The sequence below is a fragment of the Centruroides vittatus genome, unplaced genomic scaffold (assembly GCF_030686945.1).
Source record: "Centruroides vittatus isolate TY-2023 unplaced genomic scaffold, ASM3068694v2 contig_918, whole genome shotgun sequence".
Lineage (NCBI taxonomy): Eukaryota > Metazoa > Arthropoda > Arachnida > Scorpiones > Buthidae > Centruroides > Centruroides vittatus.
In genome coordinates this window covers 780,235-795,520 of record NW_027122605.1, presented here as the reverse complement: position 1 = coordinate 795,520, position 15,286 = coordinate 780,235, and the positions used below count along the sequence as shown (strand labels likewise).

The 15,286-nt window shown below is 30.2% G+C and overlaps 1 protein-coding gene across 2 annotated transcripts in view; it reads left to right on the top strand.

Moving 5' to 3' along the window:
- LOC136984394 (solute carrier family 35 member G1-like) overlaps window positions 1-15,286 on the top strand; it is a 39,321-nt gene that overhangs the window by 4,939 nt on the left and 19,096 nt on the right. For both annotated transcript variants that reach the window (XM_067281363.1, XM_067281362.1), the window contains exon 2: window positions 6,248-6,316. In XM_067281363.1, the coding sequence (XP_067137464.1) occupies window positions 6,271-6,316 (46 nt within the window). In that variant the 5' untranslated portion in view covers window positions 6,248-6,270. The remainder of the gene's footprint in view (window positions 1-6,247; window positions 6,317-15,286) is intronic.

Sequence of the window (15,286 nt, the reverse complement as noted above, 5' to 3'; positions counted from 1 at the left end):
TAGTATAAACAAACTCATGGTGAGCACGTAAAAACACGTGCCCATCATTTTTCCGTTATCTGCAGAACATATTTACATATCCATCATGAATCTGGTCAAGTCCCTAATGAGGGTGGCCGAGCAGTGAAGGGACAAAGCTCGAAATTTCCGAGACGATTCGGATTCTCCAGAGCAGCGGGATGACTTTGCCAGCTCGGTCATTGCAGAAAATAGTTTAGCAGTAAATATTGTATGGAGTGAATGAAAAAAAAATCTACACGATTCTTTAATAAGGAATTTTATATTATAATTCTCTAACAATAATAAAACACTTGCATCTTATATACATTTAGATAGAATATTCTTGAATTAATGATTGTGAATGCCTTCACTGCAGTGATAGTTTCATAAAGTTTACTTTTCTTTAACACTTTCATTTTTAGAAAATAAATAAAATATTGTGATATTATTTGGAAAAGTTTGATTATTTATCTCCGATATTTTGAATTATATAAATGACAAATTTATCTATTCAATAGAATGTTTATTTACTCGTCAGAAAGACCGAATCCATCGCTATTTAATTAAATACAGAAGAATATTTTTTTACTTTTTAATCTTTACCCATAGTGATTCGAACAGCAGACAATAATTCCACACAGAAAGAATTAATATCTTATAGAATGTGTTGCAAAAAAACTGTTCTTCATGGAAATGCGCGATAGAATTCGTCGAGATAAGCAAAAAATGTAGTGTAACATATTTACAATTGATTTTGCCAAACGAATGGGCCACCGTTACAGACCTGCCAACTGTTGACCTACGGCTAAACTTGGAAGGACTGAAAAGCAATTACAAAAAGCTTGTCATTACGGTTATTTTTTTCTCTAAACTGACAACATTGGAATTCTAAAATTATCTAGAGACGTCTTTTTTACCCAAAGTTTTGTGCGAAATAAAATGGGAACTATTGCACCTTTTTCTTGTTTTAAAGCATTGTTCGGTTCAATAAATCTTTAAAATGATATTAATTCTTTTTTACCTCTATATCTTTACTGTTTTACATTTCTGTGTATGTATTGTCTACTTGGACCTTATTTATTAATAGGACTTTTTATACTGGTGTATACTGAACTTTTGACTTAAGATCTCCTCTCTTTGCTAATCAGAAACTATACCAGTATAATAAGTGTTATTAATAAACAAGGTACAAATAGACAATATATACACAGAAACTTTGAAATGATAGTTTAAATAGCGATAACTATAGCATAGTTCCTGAAAAAAGTGGGTTCGAATTTGCTACTTCTACCTCGAATATTTCGGTAAATTTGAATTCACTTATGATAATGCAATTGTTCTCGGAATAGTTGCCTGTTATTAAATTTTCTCAAGTTAACAATGATTAAGATTGTATATACATTATATACAGAAGATTTATTAATTGTTTAGAAACTAAAATTAGCATTAAATAATTTAACGGAACAATAAAATATATTGTGCAGCAAACTTGAGTATATATATATAAACAGTTAACTCGAAAGTAATTATGCTTATTTATCCACGAAACAGAGCCTAACTGAATAAAATGCAATATTCAAATTGGAGAAGTTATAAAGTTGGAAGTAAACAAAATATTTCATCATAATTAATGGTCGTGTTCTCCTTAACCTAATTTTTAAAATTGTATTTAAATTGTGTAGATTTTACTTTCTATTAAAATGTATTTTTAATCAAAACTTGAAAGAAAAACGATTAAAGAAACATATCAAAACATCAATGTTAAATATATTTTATATTTTATACAGAATACAGTCGACTCCGCATAAGTCGACACTCCAAGGGGAAGTGGAAATGTGTCGAGTTATCCGATGTGACGACTAAAGCGAAGTTGGAAAAACAAACCACAAAACTACAATTAATAAAATACAGTAGTGCGTTATACAGTAGTATAGGCTTACAATACATTGTGTCCTCCATTTACAATTACTCTGTAGATGAAAAACTGAAAAATTCATTTAGCGTTGTTTGTTTTGAGCACTTAACTGTCTCGACTTTCTTTTTCAACGATCACGAACGCCTTTAAAACATCGTCTTCGCAATTGTCAATTGTTGGCAAGTAACGTCTAAGGATTCTTAATGCCTCTGGCACGAGAAAATGCAAAATTGGATTCTGGTGTAACGTTGATGTAGATTGTATATTTTCTGTTTGTTTATCTGTTATTATTTTATACATAAAAATACATAAAATGTTAAGGCATTTTTATTAATATGTATATATATATATATATATTAATAATATTAATATATTATTATATTATTAAATATATTAATTATATATTAATAAATAAATCGAGTCCCCTCCTGAAAAAAAATGAGTTCGCACCACACGTGCGGAGTGAACACATTTTTTCAGGAGGGGATGACGACTTATCGGAGTGTGGGGCAGCAAAGTATGTCGACTTATCCAGTGGTGACGAGTTAAACTGTGTCGAGTAAACCGGAGTTTTTTTAACATTAATGCCTATGGAAGTCGGCCGGGACCACAGAAAACTGACTACTTAACCGATGGTGTCAAGTTATCCGGGTGTCGACTTATGCGGACTCGACTGTATTTACTTTAATGATATCGATGAATTTGTGTAAAATCACTTTTTAATGATTTACTTAACTTTTTATGAGAAAAAGAGCAATTATTTATTGTGACGTGGTCACAATGCCGGGGTGCAATTTTTAATCATATTTTTTAAATTTATTTAATTTAAAATATATGCTCTCCACTTCAAATTATTAGTGTCTTGCCCCTGTATATCATACTTTTCTTGTTAGAAACAGAGTCATGCCATCATCTATGTAACGCCTTATAGGGGAAAATTTTGGAATTGCCCTGTAAAAAAATAAACTAATTTAAACACAATAATTTATATCAAATTCAGTTCTGAATGTTTCGCGTTATTTCGTAGATTAACGTGTACAGTTATCTACGAAATAACGTAGGCACATAGGGTCGTTATTTCGTATCTACGAAATAACGTATCTTCGTATATTCGATTCTTATTTGTGTCTATCTTCTAGATTATTTACGTAGTAATCGTTTTAACCACAAAAGTTACGTAGTATCTTCATAGAACACTATAGAACAGACACAAAGTATTAAATTTCATATAGCCATCCGAATCGGATAATTGTAATATTTGTGGGTATTTGGAATCAGAACAACATTCGCCTTCGTCTTCATTCGTGCATTCATTTCTTCTTGCCTGTTAATTAAATCAGTAATTTCATTGTTTATGGCGCTTCGTCATATTCTAATTTTCTTTCTTTTTTTGTGTGTGTTGCATCAGTTGCATTTATATTTACTACTGACTGTTTTAAACTGTATTTTATGCATCTTGTTAAGTTGTTTAATGAGCGTATTAAGAGCTTTCTACAATTATTCGTGTTTTCGTGACAATAACAATATAATTTATGCTGTAAGATCATGACGTTCGAAATTTTCTGGAATATGGCCTATTTCAAAATTACAAGTTTATTTACAATATTGATAAAAATAAGTATCTGTAATAAGGACTTATTACCAGCTAGTAACCAATTATGCAATTTTACAGTTATTTTTCATAGTCTATCATATGCAGTAGAAAATGTACTTAAAGAAAACTAAAAATTGGTTTTATTCTTACATTTATATATTTTGTAAAATTGAAAGCTGAAATTGCCATCGGCTAAAAAATACAAAATAATAAATGATATTCAAAATTTATTAAATGTAAAATCTGTACATTTGTGGAAATCACAAAATGACTCATAACTTATGAGTCATAAGGTGTTTGCGAAGTAATGCTTTTAATGTCAAAATTTGTTTCCGCTTTATCTTGAATTGTTGTATTTTCAATGTAAGGAGGTTGAGAAGGTATTCTAATAAATTATTGTATTTACTGAATTTTCAAACCTCCATCATTTAGAAAATGAACGGTAAGAAAGTTTTTTATCTATAATTTTTCAGTATAACTATATATATCTTTTTAACTTAAAATAAATATTGAATTATAAAATACAATCTTTTTCTTTGTCTGTGCATCCCCTTAATCTGTCTTCTCCACTTCTCTCTATCCAAAGCGTCCTCTCCTCCATCCCCCTCTCTTCCAAATCCTCTTTCACCTTATCTCTCCATCTCAGCTTTGGTCTTCCCCGCTTCCTCCTCCCTATCACTTCCAACTTCCCAACGTTTCATTTAGTCTCTCTTTCCAACATAGTCCACATTTTTTCTCTTCACATGCCCATACCGTCTTGATCTACCTGCATCTTCTTACTTATAGGACCCATCTTGACTGTTCCTCTTATATAATCATTCCTAATTCTGTCCTTTATCACATCACACATCCATCTCATCATTCTCATCTCCGCTGTCTCCGTCTTCTTTCCCTGGGCTCTTGAAATTGCCGACATCTCAGCATTGTACGTTATTGTAGATCTTACCATGGTTTTGTATAATTTTCCTTTCATTTTGCAGCTTATTTTCTTATCACAAAGCATCCCACTCATCTTTCCCCTGTTCCCCTGAACTTATGTTGGATTTCTGCATTCATTCCTCCATCACTTGCTATATATGATCTTTGGCAATTCTTATCAGATACCTATCCCCATCTTTTCTTTGTTTCCTTCTTTTCTTTTATTGCAAATTGTAACTCCTAAGTTCTACTACAAGCCTCTTTTCTATAGCAGTGATTCTCAAAGTGGGAATCGCGACCCCCAAGGGGATCGTGAAAAATATTTGGGGGGTCGCTGAAAAATTGATGCCAGATCAATGTTTTTTCAAATATTTTATAAATTTACTATGGATTCATGTTTAGAAATAATAGAAATAAAAAAATATATAAATTAATTTTTACTATTGCACATATAAATAATAAAAACAATATAAATATTAAAATACGAGCCTAAATATAATATTCATAAATTTGTGCGCTATTGGGGAATCTTCCGAGTTCCACTCTTCGCCTAAACTATGATAGAACAGCGTTGTCATTTGGAACGATGTTCGCTAACAGCGTTGCGTCTGTAGGCAAGTCGAGTTAGAAATGCAGTAGAGCGTCTATTATCCGAAAACCGATCAACCGAAAGCGTTTCAGTAGGCTAATTTGAATTTCCGCTAGTGCTGTGGCACTGCAACATTTGGCTATGTCTTGGGATACTCCAATATTATTTTAGTTGATATGCGTTTTTAGCTGGCAGCATTGGCGTGACCATAAGAGGGTAACTAAGGACGCACCAGTATTTGAACCAGACTCTTTTCCCATCGTGAGCGGTAAGTTTTGCTTGTTTTTCTGAGGATTGTGTTATGCTGAATCGGAACGTTTTGAGACTAGATTAACTTCCAAAATATAATTTTTTTTTGTTTTTATATTTTTCAATATATTTATTTTGTTTGTGAAAAATAAAAAAATAATTTAAAAAAATTTCATTAGTCTTAACATTGACAAAAATTCAACGCAAAGCGACATGCAATGGAGAGAAATTTCAACATGGGATAGATTAATTAAACAAAAGAAATTAACTTTTCCTAAATTTAAATTAACCCCCTCCCTCCAGGATGTTTTTCTACACATACTCATTCTTCGGAGGTTCTTCGAAATTTTTAAGTGCAAAAGGGGGTCGCGGACCAAAAAGTTTGAGAAACACTGTTCTATAGGATTGCCCTTTTCCCAATATTTTTTTCCAATACTTTCTCTCCAACTTTCCTTATAATACGACTATTAAACTCCCACAATTCCCGCACATCTTCCCAGCACTTTTTTTCGTAAATTGTCTATTCAGGTCCTTCTTTCAATTTCCACCAATTTTCGAATTATAAATACAATTTATATTGAAAAAAAATCATTTTTCTTCTATTATAAATTAATTAATTACTTCGATTAAAATAGAATTATTTAACTTAAACAAAGAAAAGTATGTTCGATTTATTGCTTCATTTGTAATGTAAGTGATACCAATTAACGAAGAATAATGCATGCAATAATGAATACTTTATCCAAGGAATTTTTTAAATTAATTAAATTATTTAAAATAGATAAATTATAATTTTAAAAATTAATACATACTAAATTATAGTTAAAAATAAATAATGTAGAGTTCCTATTAGTTAAAATTTCGATATTAAGCACGATAATATTCAAATAATGTAATGTAATGAATTTTTATATGAATTTTTAATTCTTGAAATAAGTAAAATTTACTTTAAAAGTAATTTAATATAGTAAAATGTTTTCAGACTATCTTTTAGACAACGAAGGAATGGGGAGAAAGAAAAAAAGTTGGAATATTGAAATGCCAAAATTTAGTAAGTGCACGTTAATTATTCATTGCTTAAAATTAGCATACGAGTTGCTCGAAACTATACAATGTATAATGACATTTTTATGACGTTTTCCTAATATTTAATACGTTGATTTTTATATATGATTTGTACGTATATTTAATCGCCGACGATTTTGTTTTGTACAGATTTTACTCTATTAACTGAAAAATTGGAATTTTACATTTATCGAAACTCGATATATAAGAATTCTTAATGAAATTTGATATTTTTTAATAAAAATTCCAAAGATTATATTACTATATTTTTCTGCCATTTAAAGTTTTTTCAGTTATGATAATCATTTTTCATAACTGAATAAAATAAGCTTGAAAATATGCTGAATAAGCTTTAAAAAAATGCTAATACAATATTAATTTTTTCATTGGATTCTTGTGAAATGTTTTCGTATAAAAAAAATAATTCAATATAATACCTGAATATTCGTATAAAAGTAGCTTTTATTCAGACAAAATACGTTAAAAATTTCATTAAAAAATATACAGATCAAAATCATTTTTCTTTGTATTAAATTATTTTCACGCTAATCACATTGGTAATGGGGAACTTTTAAAATATGCAGCTAAGTGGCAAGTTACTCAATACAGCTGTAAATTATTACAATCTTACCAGAACTTTTTTACAACAAATTTGCGGACTATGGACAAGTAATATTAATAAGTGTATCGCATTAATAATCGATTTAAATTACAATAATTTCAGGGTAAAGATATACCTTTCACATCTTCAATAGCTCGCTACGCTAGTGCTTGGATTAGATCCAGGGTAATCGAAGTAGGTCTTTAAATACCTCGGTCATCTGACCATTGTAACAAAATATCTTAGTCAAAAATGATCCCCACATGATTTTTACATTTTTGGACTCAGGAGACTTTAAAACGTCGTAAAATTAAAAAAAAATAAAAAAATTGGGGTGTTTTTCTGTATGTATAGATGCTATTGTGTGGGGAGGGCACGATTTTGTTCATCCTCTTTGAAGCTTAATAATGCCCATGATTTTTGTCGAAAATTTCTGAAATTTTGCAGAAAGCTTTGTATATTAGGGTGATTGATGCTATTAAATTTTGGTGGTTAAAGGTCAAGGGGATGGGGAATAGAAGAGATGTCAAGTTTCATATCTCGAGTGGGGTCAGACTTAATGAAGGTTTTATTCGTTATCAGAATTTGCAATTTTTTTAATATAAAAAACATCTTTACCCTTAAAATTAAGCTTTTGTCATTTTATAATTTTTAAATAAAATCTCATAACAGATGGCGTCACATACAATTTTAACTTTTGTTGGTAAAGTTACGCGACTCGTTGGTGGATTTTTTCTTTTAGTTTTTTCTTTCTTGTAACATATTTTTCTAACTATAGTACATAATCTTTAAAGCTTATTTAAACTTTAGATATCTATTTTATCGGCTTCCAAAGATTAACAGCATTTTTTAAATATTTTAAAGGTGAATAAAATACTATATAAGGTATATATGCTTGTACTGTACTGTACATGTCAATTAAACACACGAATTTACAAGTGAAAATAACTTAAAGAGATCTGTTAGGTTTAATATATCTAACTTATTACATGGGAAGATGAACGATTATTTTCTTTAATATAGTAAATTTTTTAAAAACAAGATTGCTATTTTATAATAACAAGTAAATATGTTTATTATTGTTGTTATTAAGCTTAAAATCAGAAAACATTTTAATCCTTTGATCATTTGATCAGTGTTTTAAGTTACTATTTCCCAACGAAAAACATCAAAGGCTGTTTTTACATCTTTTTAAAAAATATTTTTAATAAAAACAATATATTAATATTACTATTTACATATTAAAATATATATCAAATTTGTTATTTAAAAATTGATATATAGGCTTACGTATCCATTTTTTAATAGTAGTAATCATATATATATAATCATATATATATATATATATATATATATATATTAATAATTACGTATATAAAATAATTTATAATAATAAATATATTATTGCAAATCATTTTATATACGTAATGATAAATTTTTAGGTTATTGAAGTTTTATAAAAAAATAAGAATTAAGTAAAATTCCTTTTTCATTTTAATAATATAAAATTATTGCTTTAAATTTATAGAATATAAAAATTATGAATCAAAGCTAAAATTATAATTTTATTACAGAAATAATTATTTATTTTCTTAAAACTAATATATTAAACTTAAATCGTTTTCATTTATTTATAGAAAAAAGTATTTCAACTGTACAAAAATGTGTTAATCCCTAGAACTATCGGTATAATAAATATTTAGATCCTTTAGTGATAAGCATAAATTTTGCTGAAAAGAACAAATCATACAAAGAACACACCGGTAATTGATAATTTCAACATTATTATACCAGGAAATGCATTTCGGGCCTTCTATCCTTCCCCAGTCCTTTATTACAGATGTTTGACTATTTCTTAAAATTATACAAGCGACCACTGGTCACTAGCATAATTTTAGCAAATGTCAGTGGCCAGGAAATACATTATTTTTATTAATACTTTATTATGATGTATTAAAGTTTCAAGATTTTCCACCGAGCTAGCCCGGTGGACCGCCATCACGCTTGACACCCTACGACCAGGGGGCCGATATCAGCAAACGACCCCCAGCACTAGATGCCGTGGTGGCAGCATACACAGCCCAAAACATAGCCATGATAGCTTGGCTCAAAGATTAAGCTAGGCCAAAGCCTGTGACCCGCTAGCCTCGATCAAAGGCAAGGAGCTTCCCAACTACAAACTGGCTGGTAGGCCATTCACTACGGATACCACAACCTCGCCTTTTATCTTACCCAAAAGGCCTTAATACTTTATTATATCAGAAAATACAAAATGTATTTCCTATATAATAAAGTTGGAATTGTTAATTACTGGTGTGTTCCTTGTATGATTTGTTCTCTTGAACAAAATTTATGCTTATCACTAAAGATTCCATTGAGAGAACGAGTAGTAATTGAACAAGAAAATAAATATTTAGAGTTTAAATAACTTTTAAGAATGTATATTAATGCTTGAAATTACTAGAAAAAATATAATGAATTCTCAATTAAAAAGAATTGTTCGAAACAAAAGAAATGGCCGGATGCCCGAGCGATTGGGGTAACAACCTATTGACCGAGACAGAATCAATGATGGATCGAAAAACTCCAGGAATTTTTCGGGGGGGGGCAGTCCGTCCAGATATGTCGGACCCGGTCCCTCAACTCCTACCGCCCCATTATGGGCCTGGCAGAACCATAACTGCTAAAAAGGCCCTTATAATGCTCTTGTGGTGGAAAATTTTTTTAAAAAAATGTATATGTTATTAAAGGAAAACTGAACACATTTTACATTCATAATTATTTACTAATGTATTTTTTATGGTATTCCATATATTGACACTTTTAATAAGTCTTTTGTTTTTATTGAAAAACTGTATAAAAATTCTGTTGTTAGTAATTTAGGATTATCGATTTAAAATTCTTTTACGAAGATATGATATATATTAAATATTTTAAACTTAATAAAACTATTTACAATTTATAGTTCTTAATAATTATATCTGATTGAATAATTTTCTGAGTCAGTTACTAAGTTTCGTTAAAAAAAAAAATCCAGCAACGAGTTACTTAACTTTTCCGGAACTCTTAAAACTGCGTGTGCGACGCATCTGTTATAATATTTTATTAAAAACTCTTTTTAATATTTTTAATTATTATAAAATTACAAAAGACTTAATTTTGAGAGTAGAGATGGGTTTTATAGATATAAAAAAATTGTAATAACGAATAAAATCGTCATTAAGTCTAATCCTACTCGAGATATGACATACATACATACAAGAAAGACATCAGCCGTACACGAAGTGTTTAGCCCGCAGAAAATAGAATAAGGAAAGGGGAGAAGAAGAAAGAGGAGATAGAGTGTAGAGAAAGGTAGGATCTCTCTGAATGGCATACATGGCTACAGTACCCAGCGGCGGCCTTAACGATTACGAGGCTCCGGGCAGCAGATCTTTGCGAGGCCCCGGGTGGCAGATCTTTGTGAGGCCCTTGTCCTTTGTGCAAAGTATATGAATTTAAAATAGATATTTCTGATGATTGACGAGAAATGCAAAAGTTATAAATAAATTTAGAGTGTTAAAATATTATGTTAGAAGATTTATAAAAGTTAACAGTCATAAAGACGACAAATTAGTAATGATGATAAACTAAGGTACGGTACATAAATGCCTTAAAAGATGTACGCAGGGATTTAAAAATGATGTTTGCGGCTTATAACTAATAGCTAAGGATAAAATAAAAAGTTTTAAATATGAACTTTTTTTTACTCGAGTTGTTGCCCGAGGTCCCTGCAAGAGCGAGGCCCCGGGCGACTGCCCTGCTCGCCACCCCCTAAGGCCGCCACTGACAGTACCCTCTATGTTTGATGTTGCGTGCAGTTTTTATGCTGCAAGGCCGTAGTTCCCCAAAGGGTCTAAAAGAAAACCTGAATGTAGCGAACACCAATAATTGAGTGCCGCCACGAATAGCTAAGTGTAGAAGTTAGTGCCAAGTGGCTGTAAGTAGGAAAACTTATATCTACTTAATGCTAATAAAACTGAACGCGATTGAGAATCTTAATACTACTTAACAGTGAGACAGACAGCGCGAAAAGGAAACGAACACAATGACAAACTAGACGAGACGAACGGACCGACAGAGACAAACAGGCAAGACCCCAATTTTTTTATTTTTTTATTTTTATTTTTAAACATTAACTTACTCACTAACTAAACTAAACTACCTACCATAACCTAGGACGAACCTAACCAGAGGACTAAAGCTAACAAACCCTAATTCTAATTTAACCTAACCTATCATATCCTAATTGGAAACCAAGCTAAGAGTCCCTAATCTAACTAACAATTAGGACTAACCGAATTTAGACTGAAAAAGAAGACAGAAAAAAGAATTAAAATACAAGTTAAAAGGCAGCTAAATGCTGACAGTTGAAAAAAAGCAAGGAAAAGCTAATTGCCATTCGAGCCCCTGGAGTGAATGCTCTCAAGAGCCCCACTAAGGGATATAAATATGAGTAAATGATGGAACATTGTACGTGTGTGAATGAGTTGGTGCGGATTGCAAGGCCAGTTGTACCCTTCAAGAATAGCAGCTCTCATTAAACTCTCCCTAATGTGATTGTACTTATTGCAACGAAAAACTAAGTGAAGTGGTGTTTGGTCCTCCTGAATACCACAATCGCATTGTGGATTGTCCCCAAGGTTAAATCTATGCAAGTATTGCTTAAAGTTGCCGTGTCCTGTAAGTAGCCGAGTGAGGGTGTAACTAGGGTAAAAGTGGCGAAGAATCGCAGTAGTGTCAACCTTGGGGATGAAAGTGTAGGTGAGCTTACCAGCCTACCTCGAGATACGACACACGACTTTCCTCTATCTCCCAACCTCCTCGATCTTTAACCACGAAAATTTAATGGCATCAATTCCATTAATACACAAACCTCTCGGCAAAATTTTAGAAATTTTCGACAAAAAGTACAGGAGTTATTAAACTTCAAATAGTGTGAACAAACTCGTGCCCCACACACACACACGCCATACTTTCCCTCTTTTATATATAACAGAGCCGGGAAAGTAATAGTATTTTATATTTTGATTGACAAAATTCTTATTAGATTTTAAAATGACAATTTAAAATTGTTATATTTAATTTTTTGTGTATGTAAATGAAATAATATGCATGAGATTAATGTGTAGATTTTCAAAACCAGAAAAGAAAGAAAGAAATTATATAATGAAAATAAGGAAATAAAAAGATTTTATGAGCTATTACCGTTAATACAAGCGAAAAATTGGCATGGAATAATCTGTTTATTAAATTTGATTTATGCTGTATATCTTCAAAATTATATGCGAGATATCAAGGATTATACATTAAAGTTTATACTTAAAACGATACACAAAATAAAGTATAGACTTTAATATATCGTCTTTGATATCTCGCATACAATTTTGTATTACTTTACATGTAAAACGAATTGTTTATAAACTAGAGGATCGGTATTTCGGTTATCAGGAAAATTGTTTAAAAATTAAATTTTATCGTCAATTTACTATGGCAATTTCTTTCAAAATTGATAAACTGTTTAAAGAAATTACTGCAATAAATCTGATATTATGAAAGTATTCAAAAGAAATTGAAGTTTTAAAATTAATCTTATGTAATGTCTTAATTTTAAAATTAAATCATAATAAATTTTATTCGAATTGTCTTGTTATTTACACCCTTTAAGAATATATTGATTTTTGCTGTAGATAATTTTATTTTTTCATTAAATAATTTATGATAATTATATATTATTATAATTAATATATATTAATTATTATAATTATTATATATTATTATAATTATATTTAAAATAATTCTACTCGTATTTAGTATAAAAATGTAGAAAAATCTATTTACATCAGTTTTCGAGTTATAAAGGTACTCTAAGATAAATTTTGTTTTAGAATTTAGGCTGAAATAGCATATCCTAGAGGTAAAATTTAATATATATATATATAACTGTAAATTTATATCAGATTTCAATTAAATCAATTTATATTCCTCTTCATGTTTAAAATTTGAAAGTATTAACCAGTACAAATTAATATTTCAAATTATATATAAATATATAAAACAAAAACTTATGATCGGTATTTTCATGTGGTCAAACCTCTAAACAACGGCCATTAACTGAAACAAAAAAGGACGTTGTTTGGAGGTTATTTTGTATGGATTTTTGTTTCACAAAAATATTCTTGAAGAAGCAGGTTGAACCACAATTCCAGAGACATTGACAAAAGTTCCTTACTAAAATTATGGGAATGGTGTTACGACCTTCTTATGCCATAATTGTAAAGAGTTTAGTAAGTTTAGGAGAATACGCACACAAATGACGCAACAATCATAGATAGGAGTGTTGTTAGAGAGGAACACAATATGGAAAACATCTTTATTTGACAAATTATACACCTGTAATTTACAAACCGTGCGTCCTAATATAATCTAATTGCAGATTTTAAAAGCTCATGGCCTGTTAGGTGTTTCATACGCAGTTCTCTTATGGTTTGAGAAAGGCAAGCAGTTTAACATCTCTGTTGTGTCAAAATGCCTATAGGCTAACCTTTTATTACAAACAAAATATTTGTACAACTGTATTCAACAGGTAATAAAATAAATTACAAATTCTGAAAGTTTATTAAATGTACTCCATTTTATGTAAAGCGTTTATTATTATAACAATTACAGGTAATTATAGCAAGAAAATTTGTATAGGTGGAGTTGACCTCACGAATACACAAGTTCTCTTGTTATAATTAAGATTGAGAATAACATGGCTTAATTTATCTGTATTTGTTATCTAATGAACAATTATAATATAAAAGAAAAATCATATTTGGCAGTACTTGTACATTTTAAATACGTTCTATAATTTTCAGTCTGTATAGCCACCATCAAATCCATTGATATACAGTATAATGTTGTCGATGTGACATTAAACGAATCAGTTTTATTTGTTCCTTTTATTTGTTTGTTAAATAGATTTAACTGGTAATTGTGTTAAACTTTATTTAGTTTAAAATATACAGTTAATTTTTTTTTAATGTATGAAATCTTAATTTTCTCTTGATCGTATGATTTTTGTCTTGTATATTCTTCAGCTCTAACAATTAAGGATTATATAGCACCACTTGATATGTAAACACAATAGATCTTTTATTCTTTACAGTATTATAATTGATACATATTTAAATAAACATACTGTACTTACAGAAAAGTTATTAAAATCTTAGCTAAAGTTACATTAGCGATTTGATAAGAGATTTTTTTGTTTAAATCGCATTTATATACACTCTGTTTCGAAAAAAAACCGTCGTACCTTAAAGCCAACGTGCAATAGTAATCAAATTATACACGTGGAATGGGAGTGGAAAAAAATCATACAATATTACATCACAAAATTTATTATTAAAGAACAGATTCATCACAAATGTTATATATCGGAAAATGGCAAACATAATCTGGCAATTAACGTAAACTGATCAGTGTCGGAATAACCTTACAACTTATTAAAATGCAAAATCTGTAATGAAACTGCTCTTTAATGATGTACTCTTTTTCTGTATTTATGTAATAAACTTTTTAAATTTTTTACCGCTTACAGAATTTGATCACTATTGCACAACTGCTTTAAGGTGTGTCGACTTTTTTCCAACAGTGTGTCTGCAATTTCATTAGTTAATCATAACGGCACGATTAACATTTTGGACTTTTCCCGTTAAAACGTTATAATCGAGTTTCGAACTTAATTATTAGGCCGCAATTTGGAAAAATTGTAGACTATAAATTCCCACCGTCGTCCGTATGTTTGCCTGTCTCTCCGCCCTTGCTTAAACGCGAAAACAAAGTTAAATAAATGAAAATCTAGAACAGATATGAAGAGCTTAGGGACAGGAAGTCCCTATTTTATACGATCTTCTGTCTAGACCGGAAGTCACGTGATTTAAATCCCTAATTAATAATAATATAAATAAACTGCAGGTAAACAGTACAGTCTGGTGAGAATCTCACAGGTTGCCAGATAAGTCTTATAAAAAGTAAAGCAGAATTCCTTAAAATTAGCCCAAATTATTTTAAAAATGGCTCAAAAAGTTGTAAGTCGCCAAAATGTAGAGCCTGCAAATATCTCAATTTGCCAATCGTAGACCAATCTTGCAATCCCGAAAAACAGCCGTATTTTATGAAATAAGAGAAGAAAGAGGTAGTCCATTTGTAAAGTGACATCAGAAAATGTGTTACTGTAGCCTAAAAGCAAAGTCATATTGACCAGATTAGAGTTGTTCTTGGTTTATTGTTCTCTTACAGCAGTGTTTCCCAAAGTGTGGTACGCGTACC